The 19,760-nt window shown below is 58.3% G+C and overlaps 3 protein-coding genes across 6 annotated transcripts; 1 reads left to right on the top strand and 2 right to left on the bottom strand.

Annotated features, from left to right (window-relative positions):
• The first annotated feature begins 7 nt into the window (after positions 1 to 7).
• ZNF646 (zinc finger protein 646) lies at positions 8 to 9,239 on the top strand. 3 transcript variants are annotated; one of them, XM_028483341.2, is made up of 4 exons: positions 8 to 203; positions 317 to 453; positions 2,100 to 7,525; positions 9,064 to 9,239. In XM_028483341.2, exons 3-4 carry the CDS (start codon positions 2,182 to 2,184, stop codon positions 9,183 to 9,185), a joined length of 5,466 nt encoding a protein of 1,821 aa, XP_028339142.1. In that variant the 5' UTR covers positions 8 to 203; positions 317 to 453; positions 2,100 to 2,181; the 3' UTR covers positions 9,186 to 9,239. The 3 variants fall into 3 exon arrangements, with proteins under 3 accessions (XP_028339142.1, XP_028339141.1, XP_007107484.1); XM_028483340.2 differs by having other exon boundaries at positions 8 to 453; XM_007107422.4 differs by lacking the exons at positions 8 to 203; positions 317 to 453 and adding an exon at positions 672 to 935.
• A 374-nt stretch (positions 9,240 to 9,613) lies between these two features.
• On the bottom strand, positions 9,614 to 14,845 carry PRSS53 (serine protease 53). 2 transcript variants are annotated; one of them, XM_055082132.1, is made up of 10 exons: positions 14,336 to 14,686; positions 13,740 to 13,760; positions 13,472 to 13,634; positions 12,882 to 13,144; positions 12,586 to 12,740; positions 12,223 to 12,442; positions 11,283 to 11,433; positions 10,954 to 11,198; positions 10,722 to 10,867; positions 9,614 to 10,500 (listed from the first exon to the last, which is right to left on the bottom strand). In XM_055082132.1, the coding sequence occupies exons 1-10, from the start codon at positions 14,679 to 14,681 to the stop codon at positions 10,192 to 10,194; spliced, it is 2,019 nt and encodes a 672-aa protein (XP_054938107.1). In that variant the 5' UTR covers positions 14,682 to 14,686; the 3' UTR covers positions 9,614 to 10,191. The 2 variants fall into 2 exon arrangements, with proteins under 2 accessions (XP_054938107.1, XP_007107483.1); XM_007107421.4 differs by lacking the exon at positions 14,336 to 14,686 and adding an exon at positions 14,713 to 14,845 and having other exon boundaries at positions 9,617 to 10,500.
• A 2,105-nt stretch (positions 14,846 to 16,950) lies between these two features.
• VKORC1 (vitamin K epoxide reductase complex subunit 1) lies at positions 16,951 to 19,050 on the bottom strand. Its single transcript, XM_007107427.3, has 3 exons — positions 18,830 to 19,050; positions 17,886 to 17,995; positions 16,951 to 17,419 (listed from the first exon to the last, which is right to left on the bottom strand). Exons 1-3 carry the CDS (start codon positions 19,000 to 19,002, stop codon positions 17,211 to 17,213), a joined length of 492 nt encoding a protein of 163 aa, XP_007107489.1. The 5' UTR covers positions 19,003 to 19,050; the 3' UTR covers positions 16,951 to 17,210.
• Between the last annotated feature and the right edge of the window lie 710 nt (positions 19,051 to 19,760).

The raw sequence follows: 19,760 nt of genomic DNA, 5'->3' as shown, positions 1-19,760 counted from the left end.
GGCGGGGCCGGCGAGCGGAAGTGGAAGGGAGCTTTTCCCGCTAGGGAGGAAGGCAAAGTTTATCCGAGCAACCCCCAGCCGAAGATGGCGGAGAAACACCTTGCAGGGGGTCTCTGTGGGTGCTAATGACAGAGGACACCGGAATAGGTTTACGGGATGCACCGGCTATTGCTAGCCTGGGGATAGATCACCGTGAACTAGAGGTGGGAGGACAGAAAGGCCATGCCCAAGATTTGTAGTACCTAAATCCGCTTATATTCCACAACATTTCCCTTAATAGCAAGGAGTAAATGACGCTCTCTTCATCTGTATTTAGAAGTTTTACAAGAAGCTCCAGGAAAAGTGTCGCCAAAATACTGAGGCCGGGGCTGCAGAACCCTTTTTATCCTCTTCTGCGCTCAGCCACTATGCACCGGAACGATTTTAGTGGCTCTTCCCGGAAGTGTGGCTAAGGTTAGTGCAGACGACACAGCTCTTTGACCTACGTGGGCGGGGCCAGAGTCTCGCGTTAGCTGCTTCTCATCTAGCACCGGAAAGGTGTCTGTGTAGAACCGCTGCTTGGAGGCGGGACAGAAGCATTTTTAAGGCGGAAGTTTCGCGGGGAAGCTTTTGCGGCTAGGACACTTCCTGTTTCCTAGTAACAATAGGAAGTGTTCGCGGAGCTGGGGGGGTAGACTGCTGGCTCGTGCCAGCTGCGCCTTTTTTCCTCTGCGTCCTTCCTTCTCTCCCTCTCCTTTCCCTCTTTCCCTCCCCTCCCACCGCCCAGGAGCCCTTGCAGAGTGTGCGTGTGTGGGAGCTCGAGAGCCACTCCACAACCACCCCTTGGGGCGCGCGGCTGCAGTTAGGGTGAGGGTCCCAGTGCGCAGGCGCACTCCCGTTCGCGGTCCCCAACGGACGCACCTGCGGCGGGAACGAGAAGGGGCCACCGGTGTGAGGTAGGGGTCCTAAGAGAAAATTGGTCGAGGAGATGAGTGAGGCAAGAGGACCTTATTGGTGGTTCATTAGGAGAGGCGACTCTTGAGCGAAGGGGCTTTGTGAAGTGAGAATTCTGGGAGCAAGTTCAGTAAGGGGGTTTAGAGTCGGAGATAGGAGTTGTATTGGGGTCCCAAGGGAGTGAACAATCAGAGTCAGAGAAGGCTAAGGTGATGTAGGAGGCATGGGGGCCTGCCATGGAGAGAGCAAGGGCTTTGGAAAGAAGATTCTCTGAGTCAAACGGGCTGGCTCTTGTGTAAACTGGGATAACAGAGGCACTGCAGTGTGTTGTGAGGACTAAGTGACATAACGAATGTTCTTTACTTAGCACAGTGCCTGACACATGGTAATGCTTAGGTAGCACGTGTTGCTGTTGTCATCAGTATTATAAGAGAAGGTAGAAGGAAAAATGAGAAGGGATGGAGAGGCGTAGGAAAGATAAAGGTAGGGGGTGAAGAACCAGAAAGGAGATGAAATTTCCAAGATGGAAGATTGTTTGGAATCCGGGGAACCCAAGAGAGTCTTTCAGAAAGGTGACTTTGTGACCCTGAAAGGAATAGGGCAGGTGGGGGAACAAGCCAGCCCTTTCTCTGAAGGGGGCCTCTAACCTCACCTCTCAGGTCCGAGGCTGTCAACTGAAGAAAGAGGCTGCTTTTTCCATGCCTCTAGGCTACTCTGTTTAGCTGAGGGGTGAAGGAGGGAGGATTGGACTTTCCTTATAGAAGGTCCCAGGAGAGGTACAGGTTTCCTTTTAAGATGTCACAGAAGATAGGTTGTTTCAGATTTATAGAGAGCAGAGGGTTAGGGACAGTAAGGCTTTGGGGATTTGGTCTGACGACAGAATAATAGGTTTGTGATCAGAGGTAGGTTGCATTCCTTTAGACGTCAGTTTCCTTATCTGAACCTCCAGAGATGAGTCAGGCCTCGAGGAGCTCCCATGTTTGGGGAGCTTGTATGCAGGGAAGTAGTAAATGATGGTGTTTTCCGAGTAGATCCAGTAGAGAGCAGGTCTCTGGGCATTGCTGCTTGGGGAACCCATCTGTGCCCTCTGGTGAACTTGTTGCTCATAGAACTAAGAGGCAAAGTTAATTCAGGCCTTCTTTCTGACCACTGCCCCCTGTTCCTAGGCCTTGGACCCTCCACCAGAGGAAGATGCTGCTGCCACCTGCCTGCTCTTCCTGAACCTTCAGGTTTCTGCCACACTGCCCCATGGAGGATACGCCCACCTCACTCAGCTGCTCTGACTGTCAGCGCCACTTTCCTAGCCTCCCAGAACTGTCACGGCACCGAGAACTGCTCCATCCATCTTCCAACCAGGACAGTGAGGAGGCTGACAGCATCCCTCGGCCCTACCGCTGTCAGCAGTGTGGGCGGGGCTATCGTCACCCAGGGAGCCTGGTCAACCACCGCCGGACCCACGAGACTGGCCTTTTCCCCTGTACCACCTGTGGCAAGGACTTCACCAATCCCATGGCCCTCAAGAGCCACATGAGGACTCATGCTCCTGAAGGCCGCCGGCGGCGCAGGCCTCCACGCCCCAAGGAAGCCACTCCATGCCTACAGGGGGAGACAGTGTCCACTGACTCCTGGGGCCAGAGGCTTGGCCCTGGGGAAGGCTGGGAAAACCAGAAGAAACATACTGAAGAGACATCTGGCTGTGAGTCTGGGCCAGACCCTAAGGCAGCTCTGGGCACTTGGGAAGATCCACCCACCAGGCAAAGAGAAGGCTGGGAAAGCCAGCCAGATCCCGAGGAGGGCACAGAGGGCTGGGGGCCCACCACCAACTCTGCCAGAGACCCACCGCTCCCCACCCCGGCCAGCAGTCTCCTTAGCAATTTGGAACAGTATTTGGCTGAATCAGTAGTGAATTTCACAGCGGGCCAGGAGCCCACCCAGTCCCCTCCTGCTGAGGAGGAGCGGCGGTACAAGTGCAGTCAATGTGGCAAGACCTACAAGCATGCCGGGAGCCTCACCAACCACCGCCAGAGCCACACCCTGGGCGTCTACCCTTGTGCCGTCTGCTTCAAGGAGTTCTCTAACCTCATGGCTCTGAAGAATCACTCCCGACTCCATGCCCAGTATCGGCCTTACCAGTGTCCCCACTGCCCCCGCGCCTTCCGGCTCCCCCGAGAGCTGCTGGAACACCAGCAATCCCATGAGGGTGAAAGTCAGGAGCGGCTGTGGGAAGAGAAAGGGATGCCCACCACCAATGGGCACACAGACGAGAGCAGCCGGGACCAGCTCCCTGGTACACAGATGCTGAATGGCTCTGGGGAGCTGAGCACCTCTGGGGAGCTGGAAGATAGCAGTCTGGAGGAGTACCGGCCATTCCACTGTGGGGACTGTGGCCGTACCTACCGCCATGCTGGGAGCCTCATCAACCATCGCAAGAGCCACCAGACAGGTGTCTACCCCTGCTCCATCTGTTCCAAGCAGCTGTTCAACGCAGCTGCCCTCAAAAACCATGTGCGGGCTCATCACAGACCCCGGCAAGGAGCCGGAGAGGATGGGCAGCCATCAGTACCGCCAGCTCCCCTGCCGCTGGCTGAAACCACCCACAAAGAGAAGGAGGTCCCCACCGCCACCCTGGACCACCGCCCCTATAAGTGCAATGAGTGTGGTCGGGCTTACCGGCACCGGGGGAGCCTGGTGAACCACCGCCATAGCCATCGGACAGGAGAGTACCAGTGCTCACTCTGTCCCCGCAAGTACCCCAACCTCATGGCCCTGCGCAACCACGTGCGGGTACACTGCAAGGCTGCCCGCCGCAGCACAGGCCCAGGGGTCGAGGGTCCCCTCGGCCGCCGCAAGGTGGAGCTCCCAGCTGACCCAGTGGGAGCAGAGGCAGCCCCCCGTTCAGATCGGGAACCTGGGTGCAGACGTGAAGAGGGGGCCACCGATGTGCCGCCAGCAGCAGATAGGACTGTGCCACAGATATGTAGCCTGGGTGGCGTGCTCTTTGAAGACCCTGAGAGTCTTGAACGTCACGGCTGGAGCCATGGGGAAGGGGAGAACGGCAGGACTGAGACCAGGGTGTCACCTCCTCGGGCGTTTGCCTGCCGAGACTGTGGAAAGAGCTATCGCCACTCAGGCAGCCTCATCAACCACCGGCAGACCCACCAGACGGGAGACTTCAGTTGCGGGGCCTGCGCTAAGCACTTCCACACCGTGGCCGCCATGAAGAACCACATGCGCCGCCACAGTCGGCGGCGGAGCAGGCGGCACCGGAGGCGGGCTGGCAGTGCTGGCGGTGGGGGAGAAGCTGAACTCCCGTCAGGCGGGAGCTGGGCCCCAGAGCTGGTGGAAGACGGTGAGGGCCTGAGCTGTCCCCAAGACCCTTCAAGGCAGAGTCTGAGTGGAGCCGAAGGCAACGTGGAAAGTGATGGGAGCTGTTTGCAGGCTGCAGCTGAAAGGGACAAATGTGGGCTTGAGAGGGATGAGGGCTGTTTCCAGGGTGATAAAGAGAGCAGCGGCACTGAGGAAGGACTGGAAAGGAAGGAGGCCTGTTTCCTTGACAACTTGGACATCCCAGGCGACGAAGAGAGCAATGGGACTCGCTTCTGTGGTGGCCCCCCTGGGGTGGAGGAAGACCAGAAACCAGCCGCTGGCCAGCCCAGCTCCCCTTCCCACTCTGCCAGAGCCGCTGCTGGCTGGCAGGCTGAGGTCTCCCACACGTGTCCTGACTGTGGGCATTCTTTCCCCCACGCCGCTGGCCTGCTGAGCCACAGGCCCTGCCACCCACCGGGCATCTATCAGTGCTCCCTCTGCCCCAAGGAGTTCGAGTCCCTGCCTGCCCTGCGCAGCCACTTCCAGAGCCATGGGCCCGGGGAGGCAGCCTCCGCACAGCCCTTCCTCTGCTGCCTCTGCGGCATGATCTTCCCTGGGCGGGCTGGCTACAGGCGTCACCGGCGCCAGGCTCATGACTCCTGTGGTACGACTGAGGGCTCAGAGGAGGAGGGGGAAGAGGAAGGAGCAGCAGGGGCAGCCTCCACCCATAGCCCCCCACTGCAGCTCTCGGAAGCAGAACTGCTGAATCAGCTGCAGCGGGAGGTGGAGGCGCTGGATGGCGCCGGGTATGGGCACATCTGTGGCTGCTGCGGTCAGACCTACGATGACTTGGGCAGCCTGGAGCGTCACCACCAAAGCCAGAGTTCTGGGAACACCAACGGCGAGGTCCCCAGCCTCATTGATCACCCGGGAGAGTCAGGTGATGCCACGGGGATGGTTGCAGATGGCACCTTTGAGGGCACGGTGACCTCTTTTTCTGGGGAGGGTGGAGACACAAAGTCTGGAGAGGGAGTAGGTGCCACGCTTACAGACAGCCTTTGCATGCAGGGTGGGGAAAGTTCTCTGGAGACCCAGCCCCGCCCCTTCCGCTGCAACCAGTGCGGCAAGACCTATCGCCATGGGGGCAGCCTGGTGAACCACCGCAAGATCCACCAGACTGGAGACTTCATCTGCCCCGTCTGCTCCCGCTGCTACCCCAACCTGGCTGCCTATCGCAATCATCTGCGAAACCACCCGCGCTGCAAAGGCTCTGAGCCCCAGGTGGGGCCCGTTCCAGAGGCAGGAGGCAGCGGTGAGCCCCAAAGCATGGCAGAGGAGGGCCTCGGGCAGGCAGAAGTGGAGAAGTTCCAGAAGGAACTTAAAGTGGAGCCCCTGGAGGAGGTGGCAAGGGTGAAGGAAGAGGCCTGGGAGGAGACCACTGTGAAGGGGGAGGAAATGGAGCCGAGGTTGGAGACCGCGGAGAAGGGCTGCCAGACTGAAGCCAGCTCTGAGCGGCCCTTCAGCTGCGAGGTGTGCGGCCGGTCCTACAAGCATGCCGGCAGCCTCATCAATCACCGGCAGAGCCACCAGACCGGCCACTTTGGCTGCCAGTCCTGCTCCAAAGGCTTCTCAAACCTCATGTCCCTCAAGAACCACCGGCGCATCCACGCGGATCCCCGGCGTTTCCGCTGCGCCGAATGTGGGAAGGCCTTCCGCCTGCGGAAGCAGCTGGCCAGCCACCAGCGGGTCCACATGGAGCGCGGTGGGGTTGGGGGCTCCCGCAAGCTGCCCCGGGAAGATCGGCCCTTTCGCTGTGGGCAGTGTGGGCGGACCTACCGCCACGCCGGCAGCCTCCTGAACCACAGGCGTAGCCACGAGACGGGCCAGTATAGCTGTCCCGCCTGCCCCAAGACCTACTCCAACCGCATGGCCCTGAAGGACCACCAGAGGCTGCACTCGGAGAGCCGGCGGCGCCGAGCTGGGCGGTCACGGCGGGCAGCTGTGCGCTGCGCCCTCTGCGGCCGGGGCTTCCCTGGCCGGGGATCTCTGGAGCGGCACCTGCGAGAGCATGAGGAGGAGACCAGAGGGGGTCAGGGAGGCCCAAACGGCACCGAGGGCGGTGAGGGGAACCTGGTCGATGACCAGGGACTAGAGGACAGGTGGTGTGGTATTGAGTCGGTGCCCCCGCTGGAGGCTGGAGTCATGAGGCCAGCGGAGCAGAGTCAGAGCCCCCTCAAGGCAGCAGGTTTAGAAGGCACAGAGCCAGTGTCCTGGGGCACGGGGAAAGCAGATGGGTGGCGAGGAGACAGAGGACCGGTGAATCATGATGGAGATTGGGTTCCTGAGTGTCACATACCGACCAAGCCAGAAGACGAGTCAGGGGACAGTGTCCCCAGGAGTCCTTGCCACCTTGGCAACAGCCAGCCCAATGGACCTAGTCTGATTCCCATGGATAGCTGGGACAATGGAGACAGCAGCCCTCAGCCTCAGCCGGAGAGCCACTCCTTTTCCTGCAGCCCTTGTGGCAAGACCACCTGCCAGTCGGAAGGGCCCTTGAAACACCACAACACCCACAAGACAGACCGTCACTATTGCCTGCTCTGCTCCAAGGAGTTCTTGAATCCTGTGGCCACCAAGAGCCAGAGCCACAACCACATAGCTGCCCAGACCTTTGCCTGCCCTGACTGTGGCAAGGCCTTTCGGTCCCACCATGAACTCGCCAGCCACCTGCTGACTCATGCCAGGGGCCTCAGTCAGGTGTCGCCCCAGATGGAGGCCAGAGGTCCCAAAGCTGGGGCTGTGGAGGATGAGGTGGATCTCCCTGGTCAAGTGCGGAAGGCCCCATCAGAACCCCCCAGGGCCCCAGGAGAGAATGCCGGGAGAGCTAATGGAGGCCAAGGCGTCAGGTCCGCAGCGGCTGTGGACGAGGAGCGGCCCTTCCGCTGTGCCCAGTGTGGGCGTTCCTACCGCCATGCAGGTAGCCTGCTGAACCACCAGAAGGCCCACACCACTGGACTGTATCCCTGCACCCTCTGCCCCAAACTTCTACCCAACCTGCTGTCCCTTAAGAACCACGGCAGGACCCACACGGACCCCAAGCGCCACCGCTGCAGCGTCTGTGGCAAGGCCTTCCGGACAGCTGCCCGGCTGGAGGGCCACGGGCGGGTCCACGCACCCCGGGAGGGGCCCTTCACCTGCCCCCACTGTCCCCGCCACTTCCGCCGCCGCATCAGCTTCCTGCAGCACCAGCAGCAGCACCAGGAGGAGTGGACAGTGGCCAGCTCTGGTACGGGGGCATGAATGGGCTTGGGCAGAGGATTGTAGGGTCCCAGAGGAGGCGGGCACACAGTAGAGGGTAAAAACTGGCCCCAAGGGGAGCAAGGAGTGAGAGGATCACGTGGATTCCAGGAGGCGGCCAGGGCTGGGATGTAGAGAAAGCTAGTTTGCGGAGGCGGCCTTTTTTTTTGTTGTTGTTGCGGTACACGGGCCTCTCACTGCTGTGGCCTCTCCCGTTGCGGAGCACAGGCTCCGGACGCGCAGGCTCAGCGGCCATAGCTTACGGGCCCAGCCGCTCCGAGGCACGTGGGATCTTCCCGGACCGGGGCACAAACCCGCGTCCCCTGCATCAGCAGGTGGACCCCCAACCACTGCGCCACCAGGGAAGCCCCCCGGATGCTGCCTTTTGAGTGGCTGAGATCTGAACCCCTGGGGGCTCCCTTACCCCAAGGTGAATAGGTAGCCTGGTGGGTTGGGGTAGTCGGGGGTGGTAGGGAGTGGTCAGGGGCAGAGGCAGCTGCCGGGGCTCCTCTGCTGTGCGGGAGCCAGAGAGGAACGGTCTTTTTGTTTTGGGAGGGGAGGTAGCTGGGTACCACCTGGCTGCTGCATCCAGAAACTCCCCTGATCCAGCCAGTTAAGTAATGATTTCCAGAGAACAAGATGGTCTAGGTTCTGCTCTTCCCTAGAGTAGGCAAGGAGCCAGGGAAAAAGGAAGGGCGCGTGGGAGGTGCCCCCAGACTGTGGCTTCCATGCTGACCTGGTCGGGGAACAGGGTCATTAGTTGGCACCCAGCTCCCTGCCCGTTTCCCCGAATCTTGTCTCTGCTCCCCCTCCTCTTTTCTTGGAAACTAGACCCTTGGCCCTTTCCCACCTGTATTGGCCCACATTTCTTCTCCTTCCCTTTATTCAACCTTCTTTCTCTGCTGCGCATTTCCTTTTTGGGATCCAACCAAACCACCCTTTCCACCTGCACACCCACCTCCCTGCCGGCACACCTTGAACTGGAGGACTGAGTCACAGATAATTATTTCTTTGAAGCCAGGCCCAGCTATAGCAACAACAGTTATCAGCCCCTATTTCTCATCCTCCGTCAAGGGGAATCACCGGGGAAAGACACCTCCACCCATCCTTGCTGGAGGACGAGGCTGCGGAGGAATGGGAGAGCCTGTTCCCTCAGCAAGTCCCGGGCTTGCTCTCCACCTCCCCTAGGGATCCGTAGCCCTTCTCCCAGGGCCCCTTCCATTTAGTGGCCCCCAAAGTGGGTGTCCCTGAGATGGTGGGCCCCTTGACCAGAGATTGTCAGCGTGGGGGGGGGCGGTGAGATTCCCCTGAGAGTGCTGATCAGATGGCTTTCAGGATAAAAGATTTCTCGTGACCCCAAGGGAATGAGTGAGGAGGTAGTTAACCAGGTCTGGGGAAATAATTGGGAGTTCTCACACAGGCCTTGGGGGCAGGGGCTGTGGGGAATGGCCTGCAGGGCTAGGGAGGGGGAGGGGTACAAGCTGTGTGGGGTTTGTGCCCTCAGTCGCCTCATCTCTCTCTCCCCAGGAACCCCAAAGGCACCAGCGGCGGGCAGAGGGGACTTGTCATTGCCCCCTCCACCCACCCCCACGACCCCACTCCTGGACCCTTCACCCCAGTGGCCTGCAGACCTCAGCTTCTCCCTCTGAAATTCAAGTTTCCAAAGATCAGAATACGGGGTAGGGGGAGGGCAGGTTGTAGGGAAAGGCTTGATCTCCTTGTTTTGCTCAGGAGTAGTTTGGGCATCCCCAGCTCTCTCCTCCTCTCCTCCTGCAAAGAGGACCCAGATCTGGCTTCTTTCCCACGGAGGGGGTGAGATGTTCCTCCCGTCCTGTCCTTGAAGGACCTCCTTTCCCCTGCCTTTGTCACCATGCTCTTTCCTGTGACCAGCCCTGCAAGAAACCCAGTGCCAGGCTCTGCAGCCAGGCCACCCTCACCAGCCAGATTCCAACACTCGGGAGAGGCAGATTCAGAGAGAGCCATGGGTGGGAATGCTGCCTGTGGAAGGGGGGAGCCTTTTACTACAATTTGTAATTTATTTTCTAAAGTCTATTTTGTAACAGTTTATTTAAGTTTAAAAAAACAGGAAAATTGCTCCCCCCCCAAAAAAGAAATTTTCAAAGTACATGGTTGGTGTGGTTGTATCCGAGGGGATGACGAATAGGGAAAGCTGGGGACGCCTGCGTGGGACCGCGGAGCTGGACGTGGAGGGGGCCTCCACAGGGGAGGTCTCCCTGTCCTGCAGAGGGGAGCGGGGTCAGCTGTCGGTCGGGGCAGGCTCCTTCCCAGAGCCCATTGCACTGTCGGGCCTGCCTCAGTGGGGGACGGGGCCGGGGGGCATGGCAGAGGGCCAGGGGTAGTGACGCGGAAATTGCCTCACTGTGACTGCAGCGTCCCAGAGCCACCTGTCAACATCTGGCTGGCTGGCGTGTCAGGGAGAGGAAGGAGGATGGGGCTGGCCTCGTCCTCACAGCTTCCCTCCCTTCCTCCCTTAGAGGAAGAGGAAGAGGAGGGAGGCGCTCCTCAGCCCCCATGACAGATGAGAAAAGTGAGGTCTGAAGAGGTTAAGAGGCGTGCTCTCCCAGTCAGACAATGACAAGAGCCCGAATTTGAATCCAGATGGGTCCGTCCGCTGCTCCACTCCACCCAGGGCAGCTAGAGGTGGGTCAGGCCAGACCCTGCCCTGCCCTGCCCCAGGTCGAGAGAGAAGGTGGCTGCGGAGGCAGTGCTGGCATGAGGCCCCAGGGCCACGTTAGCGGGGCAGCTTTCAGGCTCGGCCTCAGGCCCTGGCTCCTCAGCGAAGTAGACCCGCCATTCCAAACTGGTGACCCACTTCTCATAGGTGGGGAGCAGTGTAAAGACGGCAGGCCTTGCCGCGCCTTTGCAGACATCTCCGAAGCTGTGCAGCCCAGCCAGGAACCACGTGCCCATCACTTCGCGCACCAGCGGTGCCCCCGACAGGCCCTGTCAGGGGTCAGGGGATACCAGTGACTTCCTCTTCTCCCTAGGCAGCTTCACGGGGCAGAAGGGGCTGAGGCCGGGGCTGGGGGCCTGGCTGTTTGGGAGCCAGTTGGCAGAAAGGCTGAGTTTCGGTGAGAGGTCTGAGGCCAAGCCTGGCAGAAGGTCTGTTCATGAGTGGCAGGGCGAGGGGTCCGTGGGGTGAGGACAGGGGGAGTGGGGCTCACCTCGCAGCCGGGCGGCTCACCCACAGCACTGGTGCACACCATCTGTGGCAGAATGGGGGCTCTGTCGCTGCCAAGGGCTGCGTGCAGGCGGCTACAGGCCCTGGGCCCCAGGAGGGTCACAGGCACTGTCTGAAGGGAGCTGGTGCCTGCAGGGTGACGGAGAAGACCCAGCTGCTGCCTCGGCCTCTAGGCTAGATGCACAGCTGCTGGTGGCCCTGTTCTACCTACATACCTGCTCCTTGGCGGGCTAGCCCCAGGGCCCAGCCGTGTTCCCCATCAGGCAGGCGGTGGTCCGCATAGGGCAGGCAGAGGGGCCGCAGGCTGGAGCCCAGTGTTACGGGCTGGGCCAGCAGTAGGAGGGCCACGTCATAGCCCCCCTCTGGGTGGGTATACATCCCATGCAGGATGACTTTCTTCAGGCCCCACTCCTCTGGTCTGGCCCCCAGGCCTACAGTCCATTCCTCTGGGGTCTGGCGCCTGTGCAGGGACAGCATTGACAGCACCGGGTGGCAGGGCTGCCAGCAAGGGTGGGGGCACAAAGCCAAGGGAGACGGGACTCACCCAGTGAAGCAGTGGGCAGCAGTCAGCACCACCTCCTCTGACACCAGGGCTCCGCCACAGGCCAGCTTCCCTTGGTGCTTCAGCCTGGCGTCCCAGGGCTGCGGGGAGGAAGCTTCTGCCTGGGGGCCTTCTCTCCTCAGGGATCCACAGGCTGAAACAGACGGATTACATCATCTGCCTTCCTGCTGAGTGCTCACTGCATGCCAGGCCCCGTGCTAAGCGCTTCCCACGTGCTATCAACCATCCTCGCGATATCCTTTTAAGTTGAATCTTGGTTACCCCAGTTACCGAAGGTAACCAAAGTTCCAGAGGGGTTAAGTGACTTTCTAGCTCAGTAACCACAGGCAAATAGCCAACTTGAGATTCAAAACCCAGGGCCTAAGCTTTTAACTCTGATGGTCCAGGATCATGGGAGTGGCCTGCTCATCATTCCCTGCCCCGCCTGTCTGCACCCCTCTGGGCTTGGAGTGGCCCCAGAACTGGCTCACTGGTGCTTCTCTTAACATCAAGATAGAGCTTCCGCCTCAGGAATTATTTTGCATGCAGTTTGCATGTTAGTCACTTAACTGCCAGAATTAATGCCCTACTGAGTGGGAGCCCTTCCCTCTCCAATCTCACAGAGTGTCTGCTTGGAAACTTGCAGCCTACCCCAAAACCTTCCGCCAGATCCCAGAAATTCTTCTTGTTACCTAAACCCCAGATTCATAAAGTTCCAAAGCATCTATGCCTCTTAGCCGTAAATGGAGCTGTTCCCATCCTGGGGGCTGAAAGGGGCCTTATGAGCCCCCTCATTAGCCCCTGGCAGCGTGTGGACACCCTGTATCAGTTTTCTATTCTGAGCTGAAATTTGTTTCACTGTGGCTTCCACCTGCTGCCGAGAAGTCATGCAGCCCTGGGGGGAGGTCCCCTCACGTGGGCTCCTGACACCCGCTGCTCATACCTGCACAGCTGTCCTCATCACTGATCTCTGGGGTCTCAGGGTCCTGGGCTAGGAAGGCTGCCCCCTGAGCTTGATCCTGGAGCCAGGAGCTGTGAGCAGCCGTGTTGGTCAGCAGCACAGGAGTGTCTTCCTGGGCACAGTCTGTTGCAAAACTGATGATCCCAGCTTGAACCCAGCGTCCGTCAGGTTCGCGGCACAGCACGGGGCCCCCGGAATCTCCCTGGAGCCAGGCAGTGTTGTCAAGGATAGACACCTGAGCCCCAGCCCTGGGCGGACACCCTCTACGTGTGGTCCTTCCACCAGTCCCTGTGGATGGAGTGCCCAGCCCCCTCCTGTTCCCTTCCCTTGTCCTCCCCCTCAGACCTGACAGGGCCCCTGCACCCCGGGCTGGGGACCTCCACACAGCATCCCAGGCTGGGCCGGGCTGGCCAGCAGCCGCCGGTGCAGGCGGTCGTAGAGACAGTTACACGTGGGGCGGCTGATCAGACGCAGGCGTATATTCCGTAGGGCCCTGGGAACTGGCGAAAGAGGGGGTTGGGGCTGGAGTCTGGGCTCGGAGGAGCAAGGGAGACCGGGAACGGGGACAGTTGGCAGCTGAGGCTGTGTGACCTTGGGCAAGCAGAGTGCCCCTCTGGGCTCCAGCCTGGGCCAGCACTTACCATCATTGTCCTGATCCCAGCCAGCGGCCCAGCAGTGGGTCCCAAAGGGGAAGCGATGAGCAGGTTGAGGCAAGCAGAGGGGTGTGTGGGCCATGGGGTGGGCGAGCCGTAGCAGGGCCAGGTCCGAGCCCTGGCTGTAGTGCTTATAGGTCCTGGGCAGCTGCAGAGCCGTCACCCCCACCTCCTCAGCCCCTGGGCTCAGCCCCTCATGCTTCAGAGAACCCAGGACAACTGACCAGGAGTGCAGTTCCGTGACCGCCACCCTGGAAGTGGGGGGAACAAGACCCAGGCATTGAGTGCAAAGGGGGATGGTGACACCAGGGGAGACAGCACAAAGTGGGTGAAAGATGGACAGAAAACCTGTGGCTTTAAGCAAGGTCCATCCTTCTCCCAACTCAGTTGTCTCATTTGTAAGGCTTCTACCATGAAGGGCTGTTAAGATTAACTTGATAGTATGTACCCGGCACATGGCATATTTTTAATAAATGGTACTTTGTTACTCTAGGGGCAGGGCTCAGTCTTGAGGGGCTTGGGGACAAATCATTCACCCCCAAAGCCAGAAACCCTGTTTGACCGTAGCCGTGACTCACTTTTCGAAGCAGTGGGCCGCAGTGAGGACCCAGCTGTCAGCCACCAGGGACCCGCTGCAGATGTGGGTCCCCTGCCTCCTCACACTGGCCTGCCATGGCCACTCGCCAGGCATCGTGTTGCCCTCCTGAGGCATGGAGGGGCCAGGGCCACGCTGCCCGCATGCTGTGGAGAGGCGGGGGTCAGGCTGGCAGCAGGCCCCGTCCTGCCCTCACCCCTGGCCCGACCCAGACCCAAGTAAGGCCCAGGCCCCACGGCCCCAGAGCTTACCACGCTGAGCCGCTTGAAGACCTGGGAAGAGAGAGACACAGGTGAACCTTGGGGCAGGGAGCCTTACCTGCCCGGCCCAGCCTTGGTGGAGGGGACAGGTTTGGGGGGATTGGCATGGGTTGCTGCTATGACTCTGTGGCTACCTCACCGACCCCTCCCAGAATGAAAATATTTATATGAAGTCAAGAAACAGCTTTTATTGGAAGCTATTCAGAGTGTACACTCAGTCATTAATTCTCCTGCCTCAGCCGTGCTCAGCACTCCTGGGCCTGAGCGGAAGGGCCTGGGGTTCAGCTTGGGACCAGGCCAAGCCTCCAGGCCGCAGAACCCCCAACTCCTGCCCCACCGCTGAGTCAGAGAGGCAGCCTGTGCATGTGGAGAGCATTAGCTTAATTGTGCCCTGCGCTGCGGAGGCCTAAGAGGAATAATTAGAAGCCTGCGTCATGTCCAAGTTGGGGAGGGCGTCAAGAGATTGAGACTCACCCCACCCCTGTTCTGACGACTCGGGCTCCGCCACCTTTCTAGAAACCATCAGAGACTCTACCAAAGGGTCCCCTGCCCTGCCTCTTCCCCATCACAGGCACACACAAACACACCCATTGAACATCTGCTCCAGGAGAGATGGGACGTATGTAAAGGTGGGGAGACTGAGGCCACAGAGCCCCAGAACTTGCCTAAGAAGGTCATTCTGGAAGTAGAGAGGCAGACGGGGCCACAGGGCGCACACACAGGCATAATGACAGTTCCTGCAGACACTATAATCCAGCCCAAGGAAATCATACCCATTTGGACACAGGCGGCCACATACCCCTCCCACACACACACACACAGCCGGACACGGTTACGTTGCCACAGACTGACTGGCCTCCCGGGCAGGCTCTCTCTCACACACCAAGCTGCAGGGGGCTGCTGGGGTAGAGGACAGCCCCCGAACCCTACCATACCGCCTGCCCCTCAAACACGGGTGACTCACCTTCTATGAGGACCATGGCTCCCAGGATGAGCAGCCTCAGTCCCCAGCTCCCCTTCATGCTGCTCCAAGCCACTCTGCCGCCTGTGCTCTGGTTCTCCTGTGCTCTGGTTCTCCGAGAAGCCACCTGGGTCTCCCTAGCTCCACCTCTGCTCCACCCCCAACTTGCTAGGAGTCAGGTGTCATTGCTTTACCTGGGCTGGAAGGGAGCCAGCAGTTTCCAGCTCTGGGGCTGTGGCTGTGTGATCCTGGGCTGTTCACGGCCTCTCCCTGGGCTTCAGCCTTGGCCACACTGCCTAGGTTCAAATCCCAGGTCCCCCTAACACTTGAGTGACCTTGGACAGTTAGCCCGTTTGTGCCTTGACTGAAAAACTCCAAAGTGTTGAGTGTAAAAGTGCTTAGACCGAAGCCTAGCAGAGTAAATTTGCTCCCAAGCGTGGGAGCTGTCCTACTGGAACAGGTGAAGGGCACGGTGGGCAGGCCTTCCCCAGTTCTCACTCTTCATTTCAGCTTCCCTCCCAGGCCTGGGTCCAAATGGGTTTCATTTATCTTCTATTTTGATTCAGAGGCAGGATGTACAGGGGTAGGTGTCAAGGGGCCAGGCTGTCTGCTTCTTGCTGCCTACGAGACTAGCAAATCTCAATGCCTCTCTGCCACCCTCCCGGGAAACAGGGTTACATGGTGCCCACCTTCCTAACAGGTGTTGGGAGACTCAATTAGGAGGGAGGAACACTCAGGGTGCATCCTTTTCCTCTTCCTGACTTCTAATTCAGAACAGACCAGACTGTTCAGGGACCCTGACCCCACCTCAGAGGCAGCTGTGGCTCCGGTTAAGAACAAAGACACCAGAGCCATATGGCCCTGGTGGATTCAAGTCCTGAAGCCTCCCTAACCCCCTCCCCCAAACTAGCTGTGTGATCTTTGGCAAATTACTTAGCCTCTCTGAACCTCAGTCTCCTCATCAAGATATACAGTCAGCTCTCTGTATCCACAGGTTCCGCATCTGCAGATTCAACCAACCGCAGATCCAAAAAAAAGAAAAAAAATCCAAAGTTCCAAAAAACAAAACTTGAGTTTACTGCTTACCAACAACTAGTTACCTAGCATTCACATTGTATTTACAACTATTTACATTGTGTTAAATATTATAAGTAATCTAGAGATGACTTAAAAGTATATCTTAAAGTATACGGGAGAGTGTGTGTAGGTTATATGCAAATACTACGCCATTTTATTTATTTATTTATTTATTTATTTGGCTGCACTGTGCAGCTTGCAGTGGGAACTTAGTATCCCTTTCAGGGATTGTACCCGGGCCCACGGCAGTGAAAGTTCTGCGTCCTAACCACTGAACGGCCAGGGAATTCCCTATGCCTTTTTTTTTTTTTTTTTTTTTTTGCGGTACGCGGGCCTTTCACTGTCGTGGCCTCTCCCCGTTGCGGAGCACAGGCTCCGGACGTGCAGGCTCAGCGGCCATGGCTCACGGGCCCAGCCGCTCCGCGGCATGTGCGATCTTCCCGGACCGCGGCACGAACCCGCGTCCCCTGCATCGGCAGGCGGACTCTCAACCACTGCGCCACCAGGGAAGCCCAAGAGTGGAGTCTTAACCACTGCGCCACCAGGGAAGCCCGTATGCCCTTTTATATAAGGGACTTGAGCATCCTCGGATTTTGGTTTCGGGTTGGGTAGGTGAGTCTTGGAACTAATCTCCTGTGGATACCAAGGGATGACTGTAAGAATAAAACCTACCTCATATAATTGATATAAGGATTAAAAGAGTTGACATGTCACGTTCTTAAACAGAGAGTCACGTGTGGATAAGTGCTTAGTACATACTAGGAAAAACAAAACAAAACCACAACCTGTACCTGGCCCTCCAGGGCTGCCAAGACTGGCTTGAGGTGGTAGATAAGGCAGCTGGAGGGGTTAGGTTAGACTACAGGAAGAACTTCCCAGCAAGGCTGCACAGAGCCAGAAAGGCAGCTTTCACATGCTTGGCTGTCCCAGAAGACAAGGCCTGGCTTCTGTCGGTAGGAGGGACAAGCTGCCAGCCCATTTCCTGGGAGTGGGGGCTGATGGTACCCCAGGTCTTGCTGGCTCCACATACTGGAAGAAGGGACTAACTACCCTTCCTAGCAGGCCCTCCACTCTCCCTCTGACTCATATCTTCCAGTCCCAGAGGAAGAAAGACTGGGGAAGCCCCAATGCTAAGGTCCGTGGCAGACAGATGGCTCAGACTTGGCTAATTTATTTAAGGAATTTTATTGCTCTGAACCATCCCTCCTTGGGCAATAGCAGAAACTTTGGAAACCAGTCTTTGGGGACAGAGCCAGAGGCACTAAAGTGAAGGAAACAGTGTGGCATGTTTGGTCCATTGTCCTGTGTGGGAGCATGGCAGGGGCAGGTTGCAGACTCTTCTAAGGATCCAGACGTAGCCTCCTTGGGCAAAGATCACAAGCCAAAGCAGAGCAGATGAGGTCAGCCTGGCTTGGGGTGAGGGCTCAGTGCCCCTTGACCTTGCCCTGGGGTTCCTGGACCTCCCGGAAGCTCAGCACCATCAGGCCCACATTGATGGCATAGGTGGTGATACAAACAATGCAGAAATCATAGAGCACGAAGAACAGGATCCAGGCCAGGTAGACAGAACCAGCTAGAGACACCAGGGAACTCAACACCAGCAGGACAGATGCCCAGCGGCCCTGTAGGCAACCTGCAAGGCAGAAAAGGGTCAGGCATGGGCTTCAGGGACTGGCTACCTCTAGAACACACCATGACTCCATGGTGCCACCCAGATGGCAGGGGCTACTGGGGAAGAGTCTCTAAAATGAGAGGCGCTGACAGGCTCCGCCAAGGCCTTGGTTCTCCTATCTGTCCAATGATCCCTGGGACCCAAATAGTGAATTTTCCTGCTGAGCTCTACATGAGATGAAAGATAAGCAACCCTTGGTTTTCCCCCAGAAAGGAACTTCTGAGTCTTTTCCAGAAAACTGGGCTCCTTTGAAGTCTCTAAGGGCCCTTCTGGCTCTGACAGTAAAGACTCCTTTAGGTTCCCACCTCCTGGGTGCTCAGTGATGAGCACTTGGCCATCAGATGTCTGGGTCACCAAGATTGCAAGGGATGGGGCTGGGCTGGCCAAGACGGGAAGGGGCCTGTCATGAGAGGGTAGGGCCGCTCACCTAACAACAACTGTAGTGTGTAGAAGATGCAACCGAATATGCTGTTGGATTGATTGAGGACGCTGTCCTTGCCCAGCACGTGTTCCACCAGTCCGAAGCCCCGGCCCCACCTGGTGGAGGGAAGGGCCCAGGTTAGGAGTGTCAACTGAGTGCCATGGGCCTTATCCTGGGAGGGTTATTTCCAAGAAGCCATCTGGGCTGTCCTTCCCCTTCTAGCCCTTCCCCCAACCCCCACAGGAGTCCAAGGGCCAATGGCCTCCAGGAACAGCCTTTCTTTGGCCAGGACAGGATTCCACGTCACTGCCCCTATCCTCCCCCATCCCCAGGTCACACCAGGCCATGGCTCCCCCATAGGCTCCTCTTTTCGTCCTAGACCTTCAATAAGTCTTAAGATGGCAAGGTGAGTATAACCCTTCACCTTGCTTTACAGAGTTACCAGAGACTGGGAAACCACGGCAGAATCTCTCTGCCCTGGACCCCTAAATCTCCAGCGCCCCGGCCACCCTCTCCCCTATTCTGTTTTAGGTCATCCCACTAACCTAGACCCTCAAGCATAGCCAGATCTGGCCACCTTGTCCCCAGGCAAAGCCATCCTTAAGACCATAATCAAAATAAATTAAAAAAAAAAAGACCATAATCAGTCCCTACACTCGACCCCACCTCCCCGTCCTGCCCGGTCACTTATTCCTTGTCATCAGGATTCACGTGCACCCCATCGAATAACCCCAGTCCCCAGCACTATCTGCCCTCTCTACCCCACACTCCTATCTCGGACACACCCGTCTCGCCAGGCAACGCCCCCGTGAGCAGTCCGGCTTCTTGCGTCCGCTCCCCGGGCACCCCAATCCCAGATTCATCTGGCAACCTGGTCGCCATGCACACCTGGTCCCCATGCACCGCTCCTACGAGCAGCGGGTCCCCCAAGGCTTCACTCCCGCGCGCACCTGGAGGAGAAGACGCGCGAACAGCTGATGGCGGTGCCCACGTCGCAGAGCGCGCGGTAATCCCGGTCCCGGGCGCGCGCCGCCTTCACGTGCAGCGCGTAGAGAGAGAGTCCTAAGCCCGCGAGGCAGAGCGCGAGCCGCACCCACCCAGGGCTCCGCCAGGTATTGCCCATGTCTTCTGGTCCCGCCGGAGGCGCCTGCCGGAAGTGAGCCAGTCACGGAGCAGAGGCGGGGCCGGATTTGGCCACGCTCTCTCCCGCCCGTCTGGCTGGGCGATTGGCCTGTTGGTCTCACACTCCCTGATCCAATTGGCTGTTCCCAGGATTTGGCAGGAGTGCTGCCTAGGTACGAAAACTGCTGAGGAATGCTGGGACTGGAAAACCAGATTAAGCGACGTGGGTACTTACTGATTTGACGGCCTGCCAGGCATGATGGGAATTGTAGTCGGGGTGGCCGCAATGCCTCAAGGGGAATGGAGTCTTCGGAGTTTTAAAAATTTTATTAATCGGGCTAACAGTATATAGAGTTTACTCTAGCCCAAGCCCTGCTCTAACTTTGGAACATCCATGAACTAGAGACCAGCGGATCGGGGAATCCAGCGAATACTGCGATCCGATCAAGAACCACGAGTTTTCCCTGAAATTACTATCTCAGACATTATTAGGACTATAATCTCCAATCCGCCTAGTTTGCCCAGCCATTCCCTCCTGCTGCACCAGCGCCTCCTGCTGGCCGATCTCTCTCTCTCCGTCTCTCCCCCACACGCCCAGCTCCATCACCTCCGCCATACCCTTGACAGTATCCTAATCTCTGTTCTATTGTGGCGCCACCTGGCGAAACCTGAGCCCAGATCAACCCAACAGTCCCTCCTTTCCAAGCCTTTGGTGGGCTAGCTGAGCTCCCCCCTTCACAGACATAGCATCTATTGATG

Source organism: Physeter macrocephalus, unplaced genomic scaffold (genome assembly GCF_002837175.3).
Source record: "Physeter macrocephalus isolate SW-GA unplaced genomic scaffold, ASM283717v5 random_23, whole genome shotgun sequence".
In the NCBI taxonomy this organism is placed as follows: domain Eukaryota; kingdom Metazoa; phylum Chordata; class Mammalia; order Artiodactyla; family Physeteridae; genus Physeter; species Physeter macrocephalus.
Note: the sequence above shows the minus strand (reverse complement) of the source record. Positions and strands in the feature narration are given on the sequence as shown.

Excerpts from the sequence above, each read along its gene's own strand:
- ZNF646 (XM_028483341.2), top strand. The coding sequence starts at position 2,182 with ATGGAGGATACGCCCACCTCACTCAGCTGCTCTGACTGTCAGCGCCAC. Across the intron at positions 7,526-9,063 it reads GTGGACAGTGGCCAGCTCTG|GAACCCCAAAGGCACCAGCG; the intron begins GTACGGGGGCAT and ends CTCTCTCCCCAG.
- PRSS53 (XM_055082132.1), bottom strand. The coding sequence starts at position 14,681 with ATGGTAGGGTTCGGGGGCTGTCCTCTACCCCAGCAGCCCCCTGCAGCT. Across the intron at positions 11,434-12,222 it reads TGATGAGGACAGCTGTGCAG|CCTGTGGATCCCTGAGGAGA; the intron begins GTATGAGCAGCG and ends CGTCTGTTTCAG. Across the intron at positions 11,199-11,282 it reads GCTGCCCACTGCTTCACTGG|GCGCCAGACCCCAGAGGAAT; the intron begins GTGAGTCCCGTC and ends GTCCCTGCACAG.
- VKORC1 (XM_007107427.3), bottom strand. The coding sequence starts at position 19,002 with ATGGGCAATACCTGGCGGAGCCCTGGGTGGGTGCGGCTCGCGCTCTGC. Across the intron at positions 17,996-18,829 it reads TCGCGCGTCTTCTCCTCCAG|GTGGGGCCGGGGCTTCGGAC; the intron begins GTGCGCGCGGGA and ends TCCCTCCACCAG. Across the intron at positions 17,420-17,885 it reads CACACTACAGTTGTTGTTAG|GTTGCCTACAGGGCCGCTGG; the intron begins GTGAGCGGCCCT and ends TCTGCCTTGCAG.